Source organism: Bidens hawaiensis, unplaced genomic scaffold (assembly GCF_021521415.1).
Source record: "Bidens hawaiensis isolate Kalapana, Puna unplaced genomic scaffold, B.hawaiensis_p1.1 tig00017350_1, whole genome shotgun sequence".
Taxonomy (NCBI): domain Eukaryota; kingdom Viridiplantae; phylum Streptophyta; class Magnoliopsida; order Asterales; family Asteraceae; genus Bidens; species Bidens hawaiensis.
Genome location: NW_027492626.1, coordinates 146,685 through 173,848, shown reverse-complemented (window position 1 = coordinate 173,848; position 27,164 = coordinate 146,685). Strand labels below are relative to the sequence as shown.

General features: G+C 38.4%; 1 protein-coding gene across 1 annotated transcript; it reads left to right on the top strand.

Annotated features, from left to right (window-relative positions):
* The first annotated feature begins 20,339 nt into the window (after positions 1-20,339).
* Positions 20,340-23,256, top strand: LOC143553671 (uncharacterized). Its single transcript, XM_077043613.1, has 7 exons — positions 20,340-20,513; positions 21,106-21,291; positions 21,414-21,587; positions 21,662-21,793; positions 21,867-22,038; positions 22,743-22,923; positions 23,025-23,256. Exons 1-7 carry the CDS (start codon positions 20,511-20,513, stop codon positions 23,131-23,133), a joined length of 957 nt encoding a protein of 318 aa, XP_076899728.1. The 5' UTR covers positions 20,340-20,510; the 3' UTR covers positions 23,134-23,256.
* Positions 23,257-27,164: the final 3,908 nt, after the last annotated feature.

Below are 27,164 nucleotides of genomic sequence, written 5' to 3'. Positions count from 1 at the left end.
GGATGAAATTCGGTATGTCAAGAGTTGTATTTAAGTTGTTTGCCGATCATAGTACACAATGTACATATGTCGTGGGTCAATTGTTTATATATATTGATGTTAGTATTTGTCAAAAAAAAAATGAAAAAAAAGTGAAAAAAAGAAAGAAAAAAAAATTGAAAAATCAAAGAAAAACTCAAAAATAGTTCTTGTTTAAAGTCGTTATTGGTTATAAATAATAGTTAGTGAGTTTGTTTGTTTGTTGGTGTCAATAAATTGTGTTTCATCCACCACAAGTCACTAAATAAATCCACTTACACACCCTAACCTAAACCACAGCAAAACCTTTAGTTCTATTCTCTATGCAACCGGTGGGTAATGGGTGGAGATATGACTTGCTCCCAAGCTTGTTACATTGTGTTCATACTTGGTATTGAGGGCCAGGAGATACTAGCACATTTTTTGCTGGTCCAGATATTAAACCGAATGGAGAAATATTTTATTATGAGGGGTGTGAACATGTGTAACTTAACCGGAAACAAAGTACACTCGTTTGGGCGGTTTCCTAGTTTAAAACATATCATTAAATTGTTTGGTGAGTTATCAACCTTGACAGTGTCAGTTCTTGGCAATTGTGTATGACCTTAGACCTTACTATTATTAATGATAATAATTGATAAACCATCGATTGAGGTGTATGTGTTGCATGATAGTTTGCTTGAGGGCAAGCAAATAATAACCGTGGGGATGTGATGAGTGGGTAAAATAATATGTTTTTAATATCTTATATCATATGTTTTAGCTATTTATATATACCGAACACGATTACTCTAAGTGTTGTTATGGTTGAAGGTGTTTGGTGCTTAAAACGAGTAAAAGCGTCCATCATATATATCATGTTATTTTATATTATTATTTCACACTTGAGTTAGATAGTTCTTGAAATTAAATATATAAAAGAAAAAGAAACATTGTGTCACAGATCGTGACATTTGTACAATAAATGAAAATAATTAAAATCAAGTATTATCTTGGATATGATTTGTTAAAAAATGTGTTATTCTTTTATGCAGGAAAACGTTTAATTGCAAGAATGGAGATATCATGTGACATTGTGATCTCAAGTGAATATTTGGATGCATACTCTCACTAAAAGTTTATTATGTAGTCCATGGAATAAAATCAATATATCATCCTAAATCTACAAGGGATAAAACAATATATTGTTGGTGGGCTAAACTCAAGCCCACGTAATCACCTTATGAATTAAATAGGGCATTTATCGACAACTAGAGAGGAGGCAGCCCTAGGGGGTGTGACGCAAGGCAGAAGACCAACAACAGCAAATCAAAGGGCAGAAAGCAGCAGCCTTGGCTGGGGTTGCACAAAAATCAAGAAGCTATAATCATGATCATGCAAGGCTAATCTCGTTGTAACTTCCTCTAGGTGAATGGTTTATATAGGTTAAGCACTCAATTTTGTTTGTTTGTATATTGGATCTGTTTATGTGATGACAAACATTTAACAAATTTAAGTATTAGTTAATTAAACAGTTTGTTAGTGTTTTGAGTTCTTTCTTTACAACCACGTTCGGTTGATGACAAAACCTAGAAGCGGGTTGGGTGACTAAAGGGGGTTGACTTGATACTAGTAGACTGGGTAATTGAATTGTATAGGTTTGATGACAAAATCCTATCTCAATAGCCACTTTAACTAATTTCCAACATCATGTTTATGTGGTGTTCGATTAATCAAACGAGTTTTGTGTGAAACCTAGAACCTGGACCCGGAGGAGGTTGCATTTTCTTTAAATTGTTTTTAAAATCAATCTTTTAATTTTCGCTTGACATTGTTTGTCCATCTTAGTTAATTAATATTATATTAAAAATCAAACAAACTTTGTAATACTGACCACATGCTCCTCGTGGATACGATACCCTACTTACTCTAACTATTTAGTTTAATTGGGTTTTTGAATGACTAAAACGACGGTCATCAAAATGGCGCCGTTGCCGGGGAGCTAGTGCGCTTAGTGTTGCGTTGCTTGTTTGATTAAAATAAATAAATATTTTTTTTTAAAAGGTAAAAAAATAATAATAAAAATCCAAAAATATTTTTTTTTTATTTCTTTTTGTTTAAGTTCGGTATTACACTTGGTGTTGCTTGTTTTTGCTAGTGCAGGATCTTATTATAGCGTCGACAACAAATATATAGTTCGATTATGAGTTATTATAGTAATCAAAGTTCACCCGGTGGCCCGCCAGACCCACCATTCACACAAGAATTCTCAAACTTTGACCTACCACATCCTCAAACTTTGACCTACCATATCCTCAAACACAAAATCTGGGACAGACATCTCGTACAGCTGTTGTCCCAGTGAGAATGATACCGCGCGTGGCCCACTGAAGTCCGTGGGCGTAAAGTCAAAGGTCGAGTAGAACTCACGTGTGAGCTCGACATATGAAAGCGAGTCACATGCGAGTACAGCTGCCCACGGACCTGTCAATAAATCACGTACCTGGTCGTGAATCCCCAACTGACGCAACAATGTCCAGTCAAATGAACGGTGGCGAAGCAGCTGCATCTGTCGAACCCGCTGAAATCTCGTATACTCATCTGTAGTTAAGCCGAATCGAAGAACCTGATGAGGTATACGTCCATCTCCCATGATATCCGCTGGCTCTATGCCAGGGACAATCTGGACCTCATCGCTATCGTAACAGATGACACGCGGGTCAGTCCACTGCCTCCTGCGCCAAGCAGGCGCTGGTGCATCAGCCATATCTGCAAACTCAAGCAAACAAGTTAGATATGCTAATATGGCGACGACCGTATAACATTTCGGTCGCGGTCGTCCCATATATTAAAATAATATTAAAAGATTAATAAAATATTAAAGACGAAAAATTCGGGGACACCCTATGCGTATATCTAAAACCCAGATTAACCTGCCCGGATGGAGATTGAGTACAGGCGGGTAATCAATTAACAATTCAAACTGTCAAGGTATCCCCGAGACTCGATTAACAAAACACAAACAAAGAAAACAAAAGACAAACTGACATACTTGACACAATTGACCAACTGTCTCGAAAAACGTGCAAAGCAAACAAATAAATGTCGAGTTTGGTTTTGAAGTATTAATAAAATATTTTAAAAATACGTTCACATAAATCGTTTAATATCGAACAAACACTATCATTTATTTTTTTTAATAAAATAATGATTTGTAAATGTGAAAATCAAAACTCGACCCGAGACATTGAACAATTCAGACTACTCAACCGAATAACCAACCCGACCAACCCGTCGACCATTATACCAAAGTAACAACTAATAACCCAAAATTATGAACCTAAATTCAAAGTCAATCCCGTATCCCAATATTGTAAACCCACCCATCCCGCAACTTGATTAAACTACTTACTCGACAACTCAATAAACCGACAATATATAAAATAACAATAATAAACCATTACCTCGATGCCGGATCTGAAAGTCAACAGAATAATAATAATAGCGGAGACGGAAACGGCAGTGGCTGGGTTTGGTATTGGCGGTGGGTTTGTGGTGTTGACTGGATCAGTGGTGGAAGCTGGTTGGATGGTGGTGTTGCGGCAGCGACGGATGGTGGTGTTGCGGCAGCGACGGATGGTGGCGGGGGTTACAGCGGTCGAGGGTATAGGATGATGGTGGTGTGTATTTGGTGGTGGTGGACGGTGATCGGAGATGGTAGTAGTTGTGGAGGGGAAACAACGGTGGTCGGTGGTGCGGTGGTTGGATATGATGGTGGTAAGTAGGTGGTGATGGGTGGAGTTGAGCTGTGATCGGCGATTGGGTTCGCCGGAGAAGAAAGAAGAGAGAGGAAGGAGAGAGCAGAGAGAAGAAACAAGAAAGAGATGATGAGTTATTAATAATCGGGTCAGGCGTTGATCCATGACCCATTGCGTACCGCGATGGGTTGAAAGGGATTGATCGCGTACCGCCGCCCAAAAAGAGAAAATTAGGGTTTTAACCCCATAGCGTACCGCAATGGGGTTAAAGTGGACTGGGAGCGTACCGCGATGGGACCAAAAGTTAGATTTGAAATTTTTCGAAAACGCACCTGTTTTGGCATCCCGACATCACCCTGGACACGTTCAAAACTGAAAATACCTTTACATACCTGGAGTGACGTGTACTACACCAAAGCTTACCGAACTTCTCTAATTTCCCATTTTTCAACAAGCTTCCCCACACTTGGCGTTTACTGCACAAAACTCGAGACGACACTAAGTACAAGACTCAATAAAATAAAAACAAACTAGACAGACACTTACAAATCCCGGGTTGCCTCCCGAAAGCGCTGAATTTAAAGTCTACAGATCAACAGTGCCTCGAACTCAGTTATCTTCATAAACCGGTGAAATTACAATAAAATTCCCCGATTCCTCATCCAGCTCGTGTATGTCCTTCATCTCCAAATATGGCTTAAGTCTATAGCCATTTACCACTTGTCTCAAATGATCATCAAAATCTTCAATCTCGTACTGACCATGATTCCCGACTCTTACAATCGAGTACGGGCCCGTCCACTTACTTCTTAGCTTGCCCGGGAAGAGTTTCATTCTCGTGTTGTACAACCACACTCGTTGACCAACTTCAAAATTCTTCAACCGGATATTAGCATCAAGAACTTTCTTCATCTTAGCTTTGTAAGCGGACGCGCAATCGTATGCCTCGTCTCTCAACTCCTCAATCTCGCACAAAGCCAATTTCCTCGCTTTACCTGCATCATCATAATCTATATTAAACCGTTTAGTAGCCCAAAACGCTCTTTGTGCAATTTCAACTGGTAAATGGCAATCCTTTCCATATACAAGTCTATAAGGGGTGGTTCCAATTGGCGTTTTATAAGCAGTTCGGTAGGCCCATAGAGCATCAGTCAACTTAGTTGACCAATCTTTTCGGTCCGCCCGAACGGTTTTCTGCAAAATTTGTTTAATTTGCCTATTAGAAACCTCCACTTGTCCACTTGTTTGTGGATGGTGAGGAATTGCTATTCTGTGATCAACACCGTATCGTTTAAGCAATTTCCCGAATTTAAAATTCTTAAAATGAGATCCCCCATCACTTATGATAGTTCGGGGGACTCCAAATCTCGAGAAAATATTACTTTGAACGAAATTGCAAACGACTGTATGATCGTTTGCCCTAGTGGCTATTGCCTCGACCTATTTAGACACATAATCAACGGCCACTAGGATATATAGATTACCATGCGAATTAGGAAACAGGCCCATGAAAACGATCCCCCAAACATCAAAAATATCAACAACAAGGATCGGGTTCAAGGGCATCTCGTCCCTCTTTGAAATACTCCCGAGTTGTTGACACTTCAAACAGTGTGTCGCAAACTCGTGAGCATCCTTAATCAAGGATGGCCAGAAGAAACCACTCGTTAAGACTTTTCGAGCAGTTTTCTGGCCACTAAAATGACCACCACACGTAGACGAATGTGCGTGTTCCAACACCGCTCTGACATCCTCCTCGGGTATGCATCGTCTGATCATCTGATCTGCACCGATTTTAAACAAATCCGGATTGTCCCAAATGTACTGTTTAGCTTGGGATATCAACTGTTTCTTCTTTCTCCTCGGCCAATGCTCTGGTAAATCACCTGCAACTTTAAAATTAACAATATGAGCAAACCAGGGATTTTGTGAAACTGCCAGAATATGCTCATCCGGGAAGGATTCGTTAATGGGCCCATCTATGTCCTCATTTTCCACCATAATTCGGGACAAGTGATTTGCAACAACATTTTCACTCCCTTTCTTGTCCCGAATCTCTAGATCAAATTACTGCAATAGCAAAACTCATCTGATAAGCCTCGGTTTTGCATCCTTTTTGTCCATGAGGTACCTGACAGCAGAATCGTCAGAATATATAATAACTTTACTACCCCAAATATAAGACCGGAATTTATCTAGAGCATATACTACTGCTAGTAACTCCTTCTCGGTTGTGGTATAATTTAATTGAGCATCCGAGAGGGTTTTACTCGCATAGTATATAGCAACGGGTTTCTTGTCGACCCGTTGACCCAAAACAGCCCCGACTGCATAATCACTTGCATCACACATTATTTCTAAAGGTAAACTCCAATTGGGTGATTGCAAAATCGGGGCTTCCGCTAATATCAATTTCAAAATGTCAAAAGCCTTAGCACATTCATCATTAAAGTCAAACGGGGCATCCTTAAGTAATAAATTACATAAGGGTTTGGTAATGTCACTAAAACCCTTAATAAATCGTCTATAAAACCCGGCATGCCCCAGAAATGATCTAATGCCCTTGACATTGGTGGGATGAGGTAAAGTGGAAATGACTTGAACCTTAGCCCGGTCCACCTCGATCCCACGACTCGAAACAACATGGCCCAATAAAATTCCCTCTTGGACCATGAAATGGCTCTTTTCCTAACTAAGAACCAAGTTTGTTTCGACACATCTTTTTAAAACTCTTTCGAGTTGGTTTAAACATGACTCGAAAGATGTGCCGAAAATCGAAAAATCATCCATGAAAATTTCCAAAGACTCCCCCACCATATCTGAAAAGATACTCATCATGCACCTCTGAAAGGTGGCGGGGGCGTTACATAACCCGAATGGCATTCGCCTAAACGCGAATGTGCCGTTCGGGCAGGTAAACGTATTTTTTTCCTGATCTTCAGGATGAATAGCTATCTGGTTATACCCGAAATACCCATCTAAAAAGCAATAAAATTTTTGACCAGATAGCTTTTCGACAATTTGATCGATAAACGGAAGCGGAAAGTGATCTTTTGATGTTGCCGCGTTCAGTTTACGATAATCAATACAAATGCGCCACTCGGTTACCGGCCGGGTGGCGACCTCATTACATGAGTCGTCTTTGACGACTTGTATGCCCCCCTTTTTCGGTACTGTCTGTGTCGGGCTCACCCACGTGCTGTCTGATATGGCAAAGATAATGCTAGCATCTAACCACTTCAGCACTTCCTTCTTCACCACTTCCCTCATGTTCGGGTTCAACTTCCGTTGAGCATCGTGCGCAGGTTTGACAGCCGGATTTGTTAAGATTTTGTGCATCACGATTGAGGGACTGATTCCCTTCAAATCCGCTATCGTCCACCCGATTGCTTCTTTATTCGAAACCAGCACCGCCATCAAAGCATTTTCCTGTTCAACAGATAAATTAGAAGCTATAATAACAGGAAATGTATTATTCTTACCAAGAAAAGCATATTTTAAATGCTTTGGGAGCTCTTTCAGCTCGACTTTCGGTGCTTCCAACATTGACGGTTTCAACCCGGTATCAATCTTCTAGGATAGCGGTTCCACCTGAACTGACCATGGTGGACGGTCTCCTCGCACAGCTGCTATCTCCATTTGTTTTTCTTCCTCTTCCAGCAACCTGTCTGTTTCCACCTGTAACCTGTCAAACAAAAAACACGTCTCCGCTGTGCCATCCGAACTGACGACAGAGTCGTATAGCGGGATGCACTCGTCAACGACATCAACCATGAAGCACTCGTCATCGACCGGAGAATTATTTCCACGTGTGAAAACATTAATTTTCAGCTTACGGTTACCAAATGCCATGTCAACAGTACCATTTCTACAATTAATGTTGGCATTTGCGGTAGCCAAAAATGGTCTATCGAGGATAACCGTAGGCTGTTTGGTCCTTTCACCCGAAACATAATCAAGGAACAAAAAGTCAACTAGAAAATAAAAGTCTTCCACCTTAACAATAACATCAGTCAGTATTCCTCGGGGAAGTTTCGGTGTCTGGTCAGCCAAGACAACCGTGGTGGCAGCTGCACGAAGCGGGCCAAAGTCATACTGATCGTATAAACTGCCCGGGAGAATACTGATGCTAGCTCCAAGATCTAGAAGCGCCCGAGTCATTTTGAAATCATCCACTTGAATGAGTATAATGGGCGTTCCCGGATCTTGTAGCTTCGGTGGAAGCGAACCCGAAAGAATTGCACTCACATTATCGGTAAAATCAATCTGTTTAGGAATCTTATGACTCCTTTTTTGTGTGCACAGCTCTTTCAAGTACTTGGCATAGGCGGGAATTTGTTTAATGGCATCTAAAAATTTTAACTTGTTTAAAAGTTTCCCACATTTCTTCTTGTTGCGGGCCCCGTTTTGATGCCATCTTCGCCTTTGATGACGCCAACAAAGCATCGGGATATGGAACAGTTTTCACTTTTTTCTTATCCTTAGAGTTGTTAGTGTCATCCTTCGGAACCAATTTGTTACTTTTAGTTTCACTTTTGTTAGGTTTATTTAATTCAATCGGTCCCGGCTCGTCGTCACTGACGAGAGTCTCATCAACTTCTTCCACCACCCCATCAACCAATGGTGGTGGACCCCCAACTTTATTATCATATTTCTTACCATTACGTAAAATACTTACCTAGTTGACGTGTTTTTTCGAACTTGAACTGTGATGATTCGGGTTGACTGTGGTGTCGCTCGGAAGTTGGCCCGCATTCTTCTGTAATTTCGCCATGTCTGAAGCGAGCTGAGCAATTTGCTTCATCATTGCCTCCGACGATTTATCCCGTAACTCGAAATATTGCTTCGTCTCAGCCTTTTGATCAGTCATAACTTTCAATAACGCATCTAGCTTCGAGTGTACCGAGTCGTCCGAATTACCCGAGGATCGATTCTGCTGATCTTGCTTACCCGAAAAATTTTCACCCCGGTTACTGTCTCTGTTATTCCCCCGATTCTGATTACTCGAACCCTGCTGATAATCGCTCTGGCGGTAATTACCCTGCGATCTGTTCTGGCTCGATCCTTGAAAGTTCGGGTTCAACTGAGAAGCCACGTTCCCGTAACGAAAATTCTGGTGGTTCCTCAGGCCTGGGTGATATGTGTTCGAATTGAACCATTGGCCTTTGAAATCCCCGTAAGTATAATTAACTTCCTCGGTGTCATCCACCACATCATCATAATACTCGGGACAATTTTCTGCCTTATGCCCGATTTCACCACAATCTTCACAAACCAGGAATTTAACACCAACTTTCCCGACCTCTCTTTTCTTACCCTTTTTCAACTTAGCCAGTTCGCGTTCCAACTCAGTAATTCTTTCAGATTCACTCGTGACTGACTTAACTGACCTGGAGGAATTACCACGTATTCGTCTTTCAACTGCTGCTTCTGCCTTGGAATCCTCACACATAAATTCCAAAAAAACCCAATCATCTTCCTCAGGCTGATTCAGCAACAGACCATTACACGAGGCCTTAAGATGCTTTCGGTCCTCGTATGTCAAACCATCAACAAAGCACTTAACCAGTTCCCACAGTTTGATCTGGTGATGTGGGCATTTCCTGATCATGTCTTTGTATCTAGTAAAGGCTTCGTGAAATAACTCACCAGGTAACTGTGAAAAGTGACGAATGTCGGAACGGGCCTCGGTAGTCTTCGACTGTGAATAAAACTCGTTTAGAAAAACTTGTTGCATCTCGGCCCAGTTTCTGATACTGTGCATCGGCAGCGAGTTAAACCAAAGTTTCGCTTTGTCTTTTAGGGAAAATTGGAATAACCGCAACCGGAATTCATCTTGATCAAACATACCGTCACCGATTGACCCGCAGATAGCCGAAAAATCAGTTAAATGTGAATAAGGGTCTTCCGAAGCCATCCCGTTGAAGTGAGGAACGATGTTGATGTAAGATGGCCGGGACTTGAAAGTTGGTTGTCCCTGCACTCGTTCCTGTTGAACCAACGGGGATGCTCCATCTGAGATAGCCGGTCTGAACCAACTATTAACACCATAAGCCGAGGCTATGTAATTTCTCCTCTGCCCCCCCCCCCCCGGGGGTATCCCATACCGCCCCGGTTAACCGGAATACCACGAACTTTTTCGGGCCGTTATACCCGATTTACCATTTCTCAACATCTCCCGTTTCTGTTGTCTGCTTCAGCCCGTCTTCGATTAACATGCTCCTCCACCTCATCTTGATAATTATTATCACCCTCAATCTCTGGTTCACCAACCTCGTTCTCGGGCTCAGCCGCCCGATTCCTCATAACCCATCGATCTACCTCTTCATCAGCTGCCCGAAAACCTTCGTTTCTATTATTATCTTCCCCCCTCATCCTCATCTTCAGTCCGAATACTCAATCAAACATCGTCAATATTTATCCGAACTTGGCGGTTGGGGTTATTGTTTGGAACTGATGGTCCTGCTTGGTCAAAGTTGAGGTTTAAGTTTCAGTTAAGGTTTCGGTTTCGGGTTTGATTTCGGGTTCTGGATGCACGAGCTGAGTTATTTTGGGCGTTTTGGTTATTTTGCTCGTTTTGGTTATTGAAATTGAGTGGTGGAGGTATGTTATCTGGGTGAAACTGGTTATTCTGTGGGAGTGGGTCTTGGTTTTGGTTCTGGTTTTCGTTTTGGTTCTGATTTTGGTTTTGGTCTTCCATCTCAGAATTTCTGTTTTGTACTTGGTTCTGCCGAGCTAACCTCTCGATTTCGGGCTTGTAAATTAACGGAGACTGTCGGCCCGAATGACGAGTGTGCATAAACCTGTAATCTGCACAACTAACACAACCCGCGTAAAATACAGAAAAATAAAATTTAAACTAAAAATTGAAAACAAGATTGAAACTAAAATTAAAATTAAACACAAAAATCAAATAACACGAAAAACACTAAGCGCACTAACTCCCCGGCAACGACGCCATTTTGATGACCGTCGTTAGAGTCAATCAAAAACCTAATTATTCTAAATAGTTAAAGCAAGTAGGGTATCGTATCACAAGGAGTATGTGGTCAATGTATTCGTGTAACAGATTTCTAATTATGAGGTAACTGAATTTTAGTGCTGACCACACAAGCAATTTTACTAAATATAAAGAACTAAGCAACGAACAAATAAACGAGTTTCAAACAGTTAACAAAGCAAATCACACCCGAGAATTCAAGTAAGAAACCAACAACATCTCATGCAACCTAACAGATTAATTATTAACGATTAACTGAAAACTGATCAATCAAACAAAACCTTAGACATCAACAATTACTTTACACACGACACTGGTTATCAAACAGTCCTTGCCAGTGTGACTCAATTAAGGGTAATTGTATGTTTTATCGTATTCAATCTAACCAAACGGTTATATGACTAATTATCTAGCAACTGGTAACAGATCCTTCAGACCAAAGTAAACCTAAACCGACCGAAAACACAAACATACTAAACATCAATAATCATATATCTATCATCAATAATAATACACAAGGGTTCTTAATCACATGAGAAAAACTGTAAAAGGTTACAAACTATACATCCCGGGTGCGATTCTAGGAGATTAGCCGAGCCTAGACATCATCAAATCTCCGATACGGAGGATATGGATCATGCGCAAGGTCTTGGCACAAGCTATGATGGTCAAAATCGCATATATGGACTGTTGGAATCGCCTTTGCTTCGTCAAAACGGAGTTAGGGTTATGTGGTTGATGAAAAAGAAGATATAACCTAAAATTCCCGTCTGCACTCCCGTCGCGGTACGCGACGGGGTCTTCTACAGCCTATCGCGTACCGCTGTTGACCAGGAGTCAAACTTCATTAACCTCCCATTGCGTACCGCGATGGGATCTTCAACACACCCATCGTGTACCCCGATGGGTTCTGATACAGCCAACTTCACAAAATGTCATTGTTTCACGTGCTGGACATCCCGGGTCTTCATTCCGTGTCACAACAGGTCCAAACTGAGTACTTTAATGCCTATGACCTGAAATCCAATAAAACATGTATGAAGTATCGATAGTTCTAGAATAAACAGTTAAAACTAAATAATAAACGAACTAAAACATATACAAATTAACCGACCATCAACGAACTGCTTGGTTGACGAATGGAGAGCACGAACTAATGTAACGAATGGTGTATATCTATAACGAATTAGAGAGGCAATTCGTTAAAAAAAAGAGTAAAATGGCGGGAAAAATTTTCTTGCGCGAATTTTTTCCTGAATGCTCCTCATAAGTGAGATTTCATTTTTGAAAATTTTGGAGTTAATATTTAGTTTTCGAAAAATTTCGATGAATTTTTGGCGGAAAAATCGGGAAAAATTTTCTTAATTGAAATTTTTCTGGGATGTTCCTAATGTATTGGGTACTATTCTCTCAAATTTTGGTAATATATTTTCCGGCTGACTGTTTATGTGTTTCGACTGGCCGAGTGGGAGATCTCGTGTAATTTAAGGAGGAGTGTGTTTGTTTGTGAACCTTGAAGATTATTTAAGACCTTGCTGAATTTGTCAAGAAAATGGGGAGATAAAACTTTCATTTGAGTTTATTTGGTTTGTATCTTCCTACGTTTGCAAGGCTTCTTGAAAAATTACTGCAATTCGGGTGGTAGTTCGTGTTTGAAAAGCTGCGTTTAACTGAGTTCAGGACTGCAGTTGTTTTTCGATTGGTGATTGATTTATTCAAGATTGAAACCTAACTATGTGGGATACGAGTGTCTGTCTGTTTACTTCTTTCTGAGGGACTTTGATCCTGACTATGTTGGCTACGTAGTAAATGGCGGATTACATCTGTTGAGGGGGACGATTCTCGAATGTGTTGATCTTATTGAAGAATATACGAGACTTGTCATTAGATTGAAGAATTTGATCATTTGGGGTTTATTAATGGAGGTTGGAACTCTGAATCTTATGATGCCCAAACATTAGTGCATCTTTGCGAATGAGATGTGGAAGAGCTTCAAAGAGTTATTTGGGATAAACGTTTTCAAGAGAGAGAAGACCGAAGTGAAAGATGTTGAATGATCGAGTTGTTCATGAAGATGTGTGACAAGGTTAAACGTAAAGATATGTTTTTCTTTACCGGTGCTGACGAATAGCCGAAGACTTGTTGTTGATTGTTGAAAGATTGAACTATATCATACGCCAGTGGATGATCGGGATGATCTCCAAGAGTTCCTCACGTTGAGGGGGTGATCAGATATCAGAAGCTACAAGTTGTTGGTTTGCTGAAAAGATTTAAAGGTTGTCTGTCTGCACAAGCCCGAAAATCATCAGTCAAGGGGGTGTCTGTTAGTGCACGGTTTTGTGACTGGTGATTTGCAGTTAAAAGTATTCAAGATTAAAGTATTCGATAGCTACGGAAAAGGGGGTGTCTGTTAGTGCATGATTTGTGACTGATGATTTGCAGTTAAAGTATTCGATAACTACAGAAAAGGGGGTGTCTGTTAGTGCACGAAATTGTTTTCCGTAGCATTCGAATAATTTATACATAGTCTAGATTGTTTATTTATTGTAAAATGGCCATTCTCTATGGATTGTATAGCGAATGGGTCCATTCGTTAGTGATCCAGGCTAGTTCGTTAAGTTTATAAGCCCATTTGTTATGTAATATAACGAATGGAGTTTGGTTCGTTAAGTTATCATCATTCTCTATGGAATCATAACGAATGGAGTCTAATTCGTTATGAAGATATAACGAATTAGACTAAATTAACGAATTGGTGCTTTGGCCTATAAATAGGCATATCCATGCTCATTTGTAGGTGTACATATTTAGAGAGAGATCTAGATCTAAATTATGCTCTCCATTTGTTATTTCCATCCACCATAATGTATTCATCACATATTTATCAATAAAGTAATAATTTAACGTTTAGATCTTGTATATAATTGATGTATCGTATTAGCGGCTAGATTCCTGGAAGGTTTCAACACCCTCGCACCACCAATATTGTCCGCTCTGCCCACGAAGAGCTCACGGATTTGTTTTTGGTTGCCCAAAACGCGTTGGTGATTGAAGAGGTAGGACATTTACTTATGAACCAAGGATCTCTCTTGTCCACGGCCGATGTGCGATTTTTGCCTAAGAGTGGGACGATGTTGTGTTTGCCAAGGGTGTTACAACCATCCATATTACAGCCTGTTGTTACACAATATATGACTGTTTTTGAAGAGCATCAGGACCTACCCCCAGTTAGATCACAAGGCCATTCAATTCCGCTACTACCAAACTCAACTCCACCTAATATTCGCCCTTACCGATACCCCCACTCCCAAAAAACTGAGATCGATAAGCAATTAGAACAATTAATGGCAACCGGCTTTATACAGCCAAGTACCAGTCCTTTCTCAAGTCCGGTCTTACTGGTGAAAAAGAAGGACAATACGTGGCGAATGTGCATCGATTACCGGGCCCTTAGCAAGATAACTGTGGATGACAAATATCCTATACCTAACATTGACGAGGTACTGGATGAATTATACGGGGCAAGGGTATTTTCGAAAATTGAATTACGATCAGGGTATTATCAAATCAGGGTGACATCACAAGATATCGAAAAAACAGCTTTTAGAACCCATTCGGGTCACTATGAGTTCAAGGTTATGCCTTTTGGCTTAACTAACGCTCCTTCCACATTTCAGGATGTTATGAACGATTTGTTTCGTCCTTATTTACCACGTTTTATACTTGTGTTCTTCTATGACATTTTAATTTATAGCTCAAGTATGGAGCAACACAGGTCCCATCTAGAACATGCCCTAAAATTACTCCATGACAACCGATTTTTTGCCAAAATTTTGAAGTGTTGCTTTGGGCAAGAACGAGTTTTGTTTTTGGGTCATGTAATTAGTTCGGAAGGAGTTAGTGTGGAAGAAGAAAAGATTTTAGCAGTAAGTCATGGCCCATACCCTCGACAGTAAAACAGGTGAGGGGTTTTCTCGGGCTAACTTGGTATTACAGACGTTTTGTCCGTAACTATGGACTTATTGCGCGACCACTCACTGCTTTAACCAAGAAAGACGGGTTTACCTGGTCAGAGGCAGCCCTTAAGGCCTTCAATGACCTGAAACAAGCGCTACTAACTACACCAGTTTTGAGGTTGCCAGATTTCTCTAAACCCTTTGTTATAGAATGTGATGCATCATCAGATGGGGTAGGGGCAAACTGATCCATTCACTAGTGATATGATCTCAAAGTTGCTAAAAGATCCTTCATCCATCCCTCATTTCTCGCTGGTTGATCAATTTTTGTTTCATCATGGACGAATGGTAATTCCGGAGGCACGCACTCTCAGAGTCAAACTTTTTCAAGAAGCACATGATACCCCAATTGGTGGCCATGGAGGTTTTTTAAAAACCTACAAACGACTCACTTCTCATTAGTATTGGCTAAAGATGAAATAGGATGTCAAGGAGTTTGTTCAGCAATGTGTAATCTGTCAGCAACAAAAGTACCAGACTTTGGCTCTTGCGGGATTACTTCAACCCCTACCCATTCCTAATAAAATTTGGGAGGATGTTTCCATGGACTTTATTGTTGGTTTACCGCCATCAGGTCGTTTCGATACTATTTTAGTTGTGGTGGATCGTTTAAGTAAATATGCCCATTTCATTTGCTTATCCCATCCTTACACAGCTAAGGGAGTAGCAGCAATTTTTTGTAAGGAAATAGTCAGGTTGCATGGCTTTCCCCGTTCCATCGTTTCTGATCGAGATGTTGTCTTCCTTAGCAACTTTTGGTAAGAAATGTTCCGATTAAGCCAGACAAAATTAAAGTTGAGTACAAGTTACCACCCTCAGACGGATGGCCAAACCAAAGTTCTGAATCGCTGCCTAGAAGCTTACTTACGTTGCTTTGCTAGTGAACAACCAACCAAATGGTGCGCGTTCTTACCATGGGCTGAATATTCGTATAACACTGGGTACCACACAGCCACCGGCACTACTCCATTCTCTGTGGTGTATGGTTGGGAACCTCCTTCGTTGTTCCCATATGTTGCAGGAGAAACAAAAAACGTAGAATTGGAATAACTATTAGTTGATCGGGATGATATGATAAAGCTTCTTCGACAAACCTCCAAAAGGCCCAAAACAGTTGGAGAAACCAAGCGAATCAGAAACGAAGGGAACTCACGTTCTAGGTTGGTGTTATGTATTTTTGAAGATTCAACCTTATCGCCAAAAGACTTTGGCTAAACGTCAATATGAGAAGCTGTCTCCAAGGTTTTGGGCCATATCGTGTTAAATGAGTAGTGGGCCTAGTCTCTTATGAGTTGGAATTACCACCCGAAGCTAGAATCCACCCGGTATTTCACATTTCGATGCTTAAACCTGCCCATGGCTCTTTATCCTCAGCACCAACTACTCCATTACCCATCACCAAAGACTGGGAAATTGATCTCCAACCTAACTCAGTCATCACTCATCGATGAGTCTTTGAAGTTGGCCAACCTGTCCTAGAATTGTTGATTTCATGGTATAATCGACCTACAGAAGAGTCTACGTGGGAAACCTATGATCTAGTAGCTGAGCAATTTCCTGCATTCCGCCTCGAGGACAAGACATTTTACAAGGAGGGAAGTAATGATACAAGTCCACCATTAAAAATGTATTCAAGAAGGAAAGATCGAGTAACTGCTGCAAAAGTGGGTCAATTGAATTCTATCTTTGGAAACTGGCTGAATCCCATTGGTCAAATCAATGGATGATTTTATGCAATCAATTTCCAGGAAATTAGGGCAAAGATTTATGGCCTTAATTCTAGTATTTTAGTAGTATAAATAAGAGGCTAGTTGATGATTAGTATTCATTCAGATTGTTTACATTTACCTGTTCTTGTAATCGGAGACCAGTCATCTCGAATCGGGCCACTATCCTTTGTTTCTAATAAGAAAACCTAGCCTTTTTTCATTCATAAGTTCTGTGTCTATCACAAACTTTGATGATGAAGATGATCGAGTACACGTTTGGATGTATCATGATGGAGTTTGGGTTTGAGAGAGAGAGAGAGAGAGAGAGAGAGAGAGAGTAGTGAATGGCATGGCTAGGTTTTGGTGCTCATCCACGTCTCTCTGATACCTAATACACCTAAGAGGAAACTCTATATATGAAAAATAATATAATCACGTTCATCAAATAATTACCCGTGACATGATATTAGTTGAGTCAACTATCTATTTTTTCCCGCAAAACATACTTCATTCCTTCCACCATTTCACTTCTCAGCTAATCTTAAGTTATAAAAAGTTGGTAGTTTAACTCTTTATATACAAAAAATTACTATTCATCATCAATCAAATTTATGTGCATGTATAAAACGAGAAAACTATACGTCTATGAGTAAGATAAAAATAGGGAATGGGACGTGGAAGGTTTTTAAAATGAAACATAAATTTTGAAAAATATTAATTTTAGTTAAATTATATGGTACAATATGATGGAGGTGTTGTGAGCGCTCTTACACTTTTGCTCCCCCATCCTTACATGTATTTTTATTTTAATTTCATTCTTAAACCTATTTCCGCTCACGGTTTTGAAATGGCCATAACTTTTTTCATACGTTAGTATATTTTTCTTCTTCAAATTACACAATAAAAACGACCATTTATTCTATTTAATTTGAATATTGCATTCCTATAGGTTTTTAATAAGAAAAACATGTTATAGCCAAACTTAGCTATCATGACTATTATTGACCGGTAACTTGAATTGAGTGTAATAATATTTTTTTTTTATAAAATTGTACCAAGCTTAAGCTTTTTTTTTGTTGCCTCGACTCGTTAACGACCCTAACAAGGGCATACTACTAGCTAGACTTGGCATCTTGAGAAGTATAACAAGAATTAGTCTTAATATATATAACCTGGCGTCATGTGTAGTTTGAACAAGAAATCCGTCTGTCTAAGAAGATGAACGTGTTTGCTTCGTTTACATGTCTAAGTTTAATCCTAGTTATAATTATGATTATGATATATATAATAAAAGCTTAGTTTTGAAAATCACGTGAAAATATATTTACACATTCTACCTAACGAATTTAACATTTTAAGTAGGCCACAATTATCTATATAGAGTAAAAGAGAAAGTTGGTGCCACAAAATGGTTACTTTATGTTTTTATATGTATTAATGGTTTTGAAAGAAAATACATTTATTGGTGTTGGCTGGGTGGTTATGTTGGCGAGGGAAGATGTTTGTGTCGGTTTTGGACCCAGGTTCGATTCCTTAAAGCAGCAAACGATTGCTTTTGACACTTTTGGCGCTCTCGGCCCTGACGCGGTTCAGTTCCTTAAGCGGGTTCAGCAGGTGGTCAGCAGTAACTCCGCTCATGCTTAAGGGGAACGTTGTGTTTAGTAGGGTAGGATTTGCTATTCAGAAGGGGGGTAGCAGCGCAGCTTGTTGCCCGTCTATCTGCCGTTAGTTTGTAATTGTCTATGTAATAGTAACCAAAATAATTATTATTAATGATTTTGTATTAAAAGAAAAAAATTGTTACATTTTTTTTATAGTGTTATTTATGTTTTTGTGTATATTTTGTTTTATTTTTGTTTTTTTAGTTATGATATCGTAACGTACGTGACGAAGACTGACCAAATTTGTGTTGACTCATCGCTTCAACGCTCGGGTTTTACCAAAGCTCAAGCTTTACTAACCGACGCCACCTCATTGGTACACCTCAGTTTTTAAATTGTTTTTTAGTGCAGATGCCATAACGCACATAACCAAAATTGACTGAATTCGTGTCCACCTTCCCACCTTAATCTACAATGTTTGAGTTTTACCAACGCTCCGAAAAGGGTTAAATGTGTATAAATTTGAAGTCTTAATTTCAACATTTGATTATAAAAAAGGCTTATATATTTTTAAGAGTTAATATTTGCATTTTATATCTTGAATCCGTATGTTCATGTCCGTTTGTATTCCCAGAACCGTCCATTAATTTCACAAAAAAATAAATCGTAAATAAACTGAAAAAGTTACGGTATTGTAAGGCAATCTTTGATCGGGAACCATTTTGTTATGTTTTTTTTTTCCTTTTTTTGTTTTGATTTGCTTATGGTACCGTAACGACTAATGAGCATGACAGAAACCGACCGAATTCGCGCAACCTCACCGACTCAACACTAGGGACCGTCAACCCACGTATTATCGACCGACGTCACCCCATTGGTTCACCTTAAATTTTATATATATGATTTTTTGTTTAGTTCTGGTACCATAATGAGTAACTGAACAATTTTTTTTGTTTTAGTTCCGGTACTGTTACGAACGTAGTCCATGCTATGTCTGGGTTTTATCGACCGAATTTTTCGCGCAACGCGCGGGTTACTTGCTAGTTTCTATTAAACAAATCTACATAAATCGTAACGAGCCGTTAACGGCAGAGGTCCTACCGCAAGACGCAAATTTAAAGCAACTAGTTTTTAGACGTGGTGTGTGTGTAATTAAAAAATATCGGGTTTGTATCGAATTGGAATAAGAGAGAAATAAATATAAAAGAAGGCGGTGAAGTTAGGCTAATTAGGGCACCGTTGTCCATAACCATCACCTTAGGGTAGTACACTCGTATACTGCATCTCATTTTCTCATTACAACACGTAGAATAATGTAATCGATTAAACATGTTAATGTAAAATATATATTATTCGAATTTATTTACTTACTTAGGTTACAATCTTCCTTACTGATCCGATACATGCGTAAATATCTATCTGCTGATTTTTAGGTTATCTTAGCTCTTTACAATTGCTTCATGCCTCTGCTTTTGTAAACATTTACATACTTTTTAGTAATTATTGTTTACATACAGTCTTTAAAACGACTTGTTATCTGACCCGAGTTGACCTCCCCGGGCTTACTGTTCTGCTTCATGGAATTTCAAATATGACTTTGTTGTTACTTTGCATCCTTGAATTTCACCATTCAATTTTTATGAATTATTATTTGTCAATGCTACCCCCTAACCTATCAATGTTGTGTCGTTAAAATACAAGGCAATGCTTTCTTGACTTCTAAAGTTTTATGCATTTTAATTTCAAAGGGTTAATAAGTCTGAAGTTTGAAACCAAACCGCTTGTACGGTTCGGTATTAATTTTGGGATGGTTTGCTTTTGGTTTACATTTTAAAAACTCAACTGTCACCAATGGTTTGACCTAAAGGAAGAAGATGAAGATGATGAGGAAGATAATGGATTTGGTGTGCGTAATAGGATGATTGAAATCCGAAGAGATTGTCCATATCTCGATACTGTTAATTGCCAGGTATATATACTTAATCCATTCAACATGTGTTTGGTTCATTGGTTTTTATCATTAAAATAATAAAATGTGAATTATTGTTATTATTTTGTTATCTGTTTGTGGTGAAGAGGATTTTGAATGAAGAATTTTGCAGGTTTTGGATTTTGACTTTGAGAAGTTCTGTTCAGTGTCTCTATCAAATTTAAATGTATATGCATGTTTGGTGTGTGGCAAGTATTTTCAAGGAAGAGGGCAAAAGTCACATGCATACACTCATAGCCTTGAAGCAGGACATCATGTATACATCAATCTTCACACTGAAAAAGTTTATTGTCTGCCTGATGGTTATGAGATAAACGATCCTTCACTCGATGATATTAGACATGTTCTTAATCCAAGGTTTAACAAACACCAAGTTGTGCAACTGGATAAAAATAGGCAATGGTCTAGGGCGCTTGATGGTTCTGACTATCTTCCTGGAATGGTATGCGTTTACTATTGTCTTTATTGCATTTATATCTAGGCCTGTAAACAAACACGAACGGGCCTTCTTCGTGTTCGTTGTTTAAGAGTCTTTGTGTCTGTTTGTTAATATTCTAAACAAACAGTTCATGAACATGAATGAAAACCTACCAAAAGCAAACGTATTTCCAAGTTAAATTCTGTAATACCATGATTGTTACATCCAGGTAAACAAAGATATCAATGGTTTTTCAGATACGGAATTCAAATTGATTTTAGATTAATATTAGTAATAAATATAATTTAACCAATATTCAAACGAATAGACATAACCGAAGGTAAACGAACGAACCTTGATGAACATAAATGAACGAACAAGATATGTGTTCATTTTCTTTCGTTTAATTGAACGGAAGTTGTGTTCATGACTTCATGTTCGTATGTTTATTCAATGCACGGACATAAACGAATATCCCGATGAATGGTTCACTAAATGTTTAGTTCGTTTAAAGGCCTACATTTATCTTCCATTTTTTAATATTGTGATATATGTATCAAGTAGCATAATGCATATTTTCTTTTAAAATACTGACTGATTGTGGTTGATTGTTCAGGTGGGGCTTAATAACATCAAGGAGACCGATTTTGTTAATGTCACAATTCAGTCTTTAATGCGAGTCACCCCCTTGAGAAACTTTTTTCTCATTCCTGAAAATTATATGGACAGTAAATCTGTACTTGTTCATCGATTTGGTGAGCTCACGAGGAAGATATGGCATGCGAGGAACTTCAAAGGACATGTAATATCATAATCAATACTATAATTTATTTATGGATTAATTTCATGTATACCTTTACTAGTAAATTTTCATATTTAGATCAATGTGTTCTGTAGGCCTAATAATACTTGTTTGAATTGCAGGTAAGCCCTCATGAGTTTTTGCAAGCGGTTATGAAGGCTAGTAAGAAACGGTTTCGTATAGGGGCGCAATCTGATCCCGTTGAGTTTATGTCATGGCTGCTAAATACCCTGCATACAGACCTTAAAACTTCAAGGACAAAAAACAAAAACAGCATCATCCATCAGTGTTTTCAGGTATCATTTCTTCTAAAGTTTTATTCGTCAACTCTTTTTGTATTTTGAATGACAATCTATTTAATTCATTGTAGGGAGAACCGGAGGTTGTGAAAGAGACTAATAATGTAAAAGAGGTCAGTAGAATGCCGTTCTTGATGCTTGGACTGGATTTACCACCACCACCACTTTTTAAAGATGTGATGGAGAAAAACATAATTCCTCAGGTTTGACTTCTTTTTGTCAATACACAGTGTTATATAAGAAGGGTTGACCTGAAATATTATATTGTTATTGTAGGTTCCACTTTTCAACATCTTGAAGAAGTTTGATGGGGAGAGTGTAACCGAAGTGGTGCGTCCTCACGTTGCCAGGATGAGATATCGTGTGACAAGACTTCCACAATATCTTATTCTTCACATGCGACGCTTCACAAAGAATAATTTCTTTGTGGAGAAAAATCCAACCCTTGGTGAGTCTATGATATACTTTGTTTATTTTGCTTCCAATGCCAAAATAAACATGGAAAGCCTGGAGGGCAACTAATACGTTAGTACAACTAATTTGGCCCATATGTTTCATATTTCCATGTTTAACTTGTTTTAGTTGGGCTCAACTGTTCAAGTCAGTCAGCCCATAAACAATTAAATCAAGGGTGAAGAACCATATATTTACTTTTAAATCACTATGAGAGAGTTTATATAAAGCTAATTTCCTCTTTAATTAAAATTGAAACTTTATTAGTTTAAGCTATTATTTTTTAACTAAATGATTTTAAAATGCTAAATTCCATATTTTAGTTGATTATATTATTTATCATTAAACTAAGTACGCAGTTATTATTTTTTTCCTCAAAACATTCCAATAGTATAGTTTTTATTAAAAATGGAGTTGTATATAAAAAATCACATATTTTTTAGATATCTGAGCTATACGGAGTGCTGTTACCATAATGGTCCTATGACGAACCAAATCAATACTGACTGAACAACATAGGTGGTGACGGTATTATCAGGACAGGTCAATATTCGTTTTTAGGGTTTTTGATTGATGTAAATCACGTGTCATCCTTTTAGGCGTGTCACGACTTTATTTTCTAGGTTGAGACAGCTTTTTGTGTAATCACAAATTTTGTAATACACATCATGAGTTGTTTGTTAATGTGCTCTATCTCAGTCAACTTCCCGGTGAAGAATCTGGAGCTTAAGGATTATATACCATTACCTAAAGGGGAAGGGGAAGGTGAAGGTGAAGGGTCCCACTCTAAGTATGATTTGATTGCAAACATCGTTCATGATGGTAAACCGGGTGAAGGATCGTATAGAGTGTTTGTTCAGCGCAAGTCTGAAGAGCTTTGGTAGGCCTTTTTCTCCCATCTTAGATTTCAAATTTCAATTTTAATTTTCAAACTATCTTTTTTAAATATAAGTAGTATTTATGGATTTATTTGTTCTACAGGTATGAGATGCAGGATCTTCATGTTGGCGAAACACTTCCGCAAATGGTTGCACTGTCTGAGGCTTACATGCAGATATACGAGCAACAGCATGTTCACAGTCTTTTCTAGCTCTTTTTGGAAACTGCACTAGACTCATTTTCATGTTTTTTGCTTTTTGTTGTTTTCATTCATCAGAAACCTATCTACAGGTAATGAAGGCTAGTATATGATTTAGTGAGATTTAAAAGAAAATTTTAACAAGGGTAAAAATCTTTCATTTCACCATAATATGTATGGCTTATTCCAACATTTGTGACAGCTTGGAGAATCCTATGTATTTGGTTAAAAATTAAAATATCATTGCCTTTCATGCTGTCGTTCAACCAGTGATAATGTATAAAAGTTCCAGTGTAATGTCTAAACTATAGGTTAATTCCATTTCGGTCTTTCGAACTTATAAACACTAGTTAATGAGAATGTTGTCAAAATATAAACCACCCATCATGAAGAGATTGCTGCTAGTCAGACCCTCATTCCAAGAACTTATTTTTATCAATGTATACAGTGTATTGATCCATGTACCATAAAATGTTACTAAGAGGATGAAGCAACAAAGGGAAAACTTTAGTAGCAACAAGTAAAACAGCAAAGAGATAGGAATACATAGTACAAACTCCTTACTAATCCTTTGAAGGCACCTATATATCCCCTTAAAAAAGTGGTTACACGCTAAGGATAAAGCTACGACCCGGGTTTAATTTTAAATTTTTTGCTCGGTAGAGGATGTGGGGCAAGCAGGCTTTGCTTGTATACTTTCAGCTTTCAAGCTTTACCGCGAAAAGACTTTGGCTGGTGAACAACACTAGTTACTAAAAGGGCGCCTGGTTATTGATTTTGAGAATGGGAGGATGCATTTCATTACAAATTTAAATTATACTTTGCAAAACAGGCAGGGAGGACGGGTCGGGTAACTTCTCCAAAAGGGTTTGGGTCAAAATGGGTTTAACAAAATAAAACGGCAGTTTAGAAATGATCAACTTGGTTCACGTCATAATGGGTTTGGACCAAAATGATGAATACAAAAATTATGTATAAAGAAAAGTTGGTTATGCTAAATGGAATAAAAATATAAACAACTAAATGTCTCTAATTTCTAGGGTTAGAAGCAAATTATACTGGTATGCTAGCTTGCTACTAGCAATAACTAGCCTACTAGATTCTCAGACTCTTTTAACATACTAAAAACAGAAACGCACTTGTAGCAGAATAGTACATTTGCAAGCCATTTAGGCTGAAAATCGACTCTACAACCAAAAAAACGGGCGGGATGAGTCGGCCGGGGATTAAGAAAAGATGGGTTTGGATCGAAATGGATTGTTTTAAAAAAGTACTATTTCGGTTCGTCAAAATGGGTTATGATTGAATTAAGCTCAGGCTGACATTGGTCAATTTTTAAAAATGACTAAAATTGATAATTTGGGCGGGGTACCGTGTCAAGAGCAGTTTGTTTACAAAAAGTTACCATTTCTGTTTGTATAAAAAAGTACCATTTCCCTAAGTACCCATTTAGATCAACATACAAGCACCAACTCAAGTCAAGTGATTCAAGGTGACTGGTGACAACAAACTTAGAATGGCCTACAAGTTTTTAATGTGGATACCGATAAGCTCAACCTGAGTTAACTCATTGTGAATAGCCATGAAATCCTCATTATTATTGTGCAATATAATGGAGGCGTATATGGTTGATCGTATTGTAGCTGACATTGGTGGACATGAGGAGGGTTGTTTGAAACTAGGTCATTTCCCAAATGACATTTGTGTTTACGGTACTTTCCACTGCTTGAGATGAAAATATCTCGACTGCGAGCTTAAATTTTTTTAACGCTGAAGGGCGTTTGGTTATTGATTATGTTCATGAGAGGATGGATTTCATTACAACTTTAAAACTATACCTGGCATAATGGACAAGTCAAAACCCATGCTGACAAAAAAGAATACGGGTCAAAACTAGCTGTTTTAGTAATTGATCTATTTGGTTTGGGTCATAAAAGGTTTCAAACAAAATGACAAGTACAAAAATTATATCTAGAGAAAAACTGATTAACAAATATTAAAAAGTAAACGTCTCCAATTTCTAGGGTTAGAAAAACTAATTTAAAAATTAAAATATGCTGGCCTAGAACAGAAATGCACTTGCAGAAGAAAGTCTATTTGCAAACAAATTAGCAGATAAGATTTTCATGCACTTGCCGAGGATCGATTTTACAATCGTTTCCTTGCATCATTGTAACAGTATCATCTGAGGTTATGCCTAGGAAAACGGGTGGATTGGGTCACACAAGGTATCGGGTCAGAACAAGTTGTTTTCAAAAGATACAGTTTCGGTTCGGGTCAAAACAGGTTATGATTAAAATAAGTTCAAACATTGAACGCAATCTAGCTTAAAATTATGAAACCGTCTCATATTTTATAAGACCAATCCGAAACAAGTTGTACAGCCATCAAAGAACTGCATTTTAATTTCAAAATAAACATCTTTAAAGTAACAAGTTTCATAAAGCTCGAGTACTCATCAGCAGAATACCGATTACCCTGTTTGAGCAAGCAGAAGACGGTTCTTGCAGGCAGGCAGGCAGCTACACCTTCAAAAGAAACACACAACCACAATTAGATATTAAAAATGAATGATACATTTATAAAACCATACAACCAACTCACCTATTAACATAACAGTTTATTCATCAAACATGGACATGAAAGCCATCATCTCACCCAAGCTCTCAACGCTAATCCCACTCAAGTTATCAATTTCATTATTATAGGCTGTGTAGTCATCATAGTCAGAGTATTTATCATAAAACTCCAAGTATTGATCAGGATCATACTCGTCACCAGAAATGAACTCAGAATCAGAATAACAAACACCATAACTACTATGCGGTAACTCTTCATAAGAATCATCAGGAAATTTTCGACATTTAAACTGATCATTAAATCTTTCCGCCAAGTCTCCATATAGATCAACGAACTTGCACCGACGCAGGTCAAGTGATTCAAGACAACAGCAGCCGTCCAGAATGGCCTGCACCCCAGTGTCTGTCATGCTGTTCCCAATGAGTTCAAGGTGAGTTAACTTAGTTAGATTTTTCCCAATCGCTAACGCTATCTCATCATCAGCAGCATCACCTGATCTAGGAGCTTTTTTATTCATTTGGAGTGTTTTTAGCAAAGGGCAATAGTGGCCCGCAACTTCAATATAGGGATGAGCATGGGACAGTACCTGTACCCGATTGTACTCGTACCAAAAATCAATAAAAACACGTACCAATATTCGTACCAACTTTTTCGGTATGGTACGGGTACGGGTACGAGTATTGGTACGGGTATTTCGGTACAGTACCCGTTTTTGTACCACTTTGCCTTTTTAATTCTAAATCTTCGACGATCTAGAAACCGGTTCCGATACGAGTAACAAATAAACTGAATTAGTTTGGGTATCGGTACTTTCACAGGTACTTGACGGGTACCAAATTAGTTAGGTACCAAATTGGACGTCGATTTAACGATAAGATAGTATTGAAGAACCCTAATTCGGTCGCCAACTTTAAGTGATTTGTTTGTTGGTTCGAGTCTTGGATGTTATATTATTTAATTTCGAAGAAACGTTCTGTACTTGTTGGTTGGAGAAATTATTTTATATATTAAATATGAAAAATCACAATTAAACCTTTATATACTTCATACATGTACAGAATACCAAATGTACCCGTACCGTACCTGTACATGTACCCGATTGTACCTGTACCAAAATTCAACAAAAATGAGTACCAATACCCGTACCGAATACGCTAAATCGGTACGGGTACGAGTATGGGTATTTGGGACAAAATGCTCATCCCTACTTCAATATCTTGCTTACTAGTTTTTACATTGACAAGGCTGAGCTCCTCCAATAGAGGCAAGTTCTTGAAAGCTTCACTCCACAGTTTAGAAACATCATAAACATACTGAATGATTTCTAGTCGTCTAAGCTGACTTGATCTGTTAACGTTAACAGAAGCAAATCCGAACATATCATCAACTTGATTAATAAAAAAAATAATATACCCAAAAACCAAAACTCATATATACCGTTCAACAACGTACTGAAGAAAATC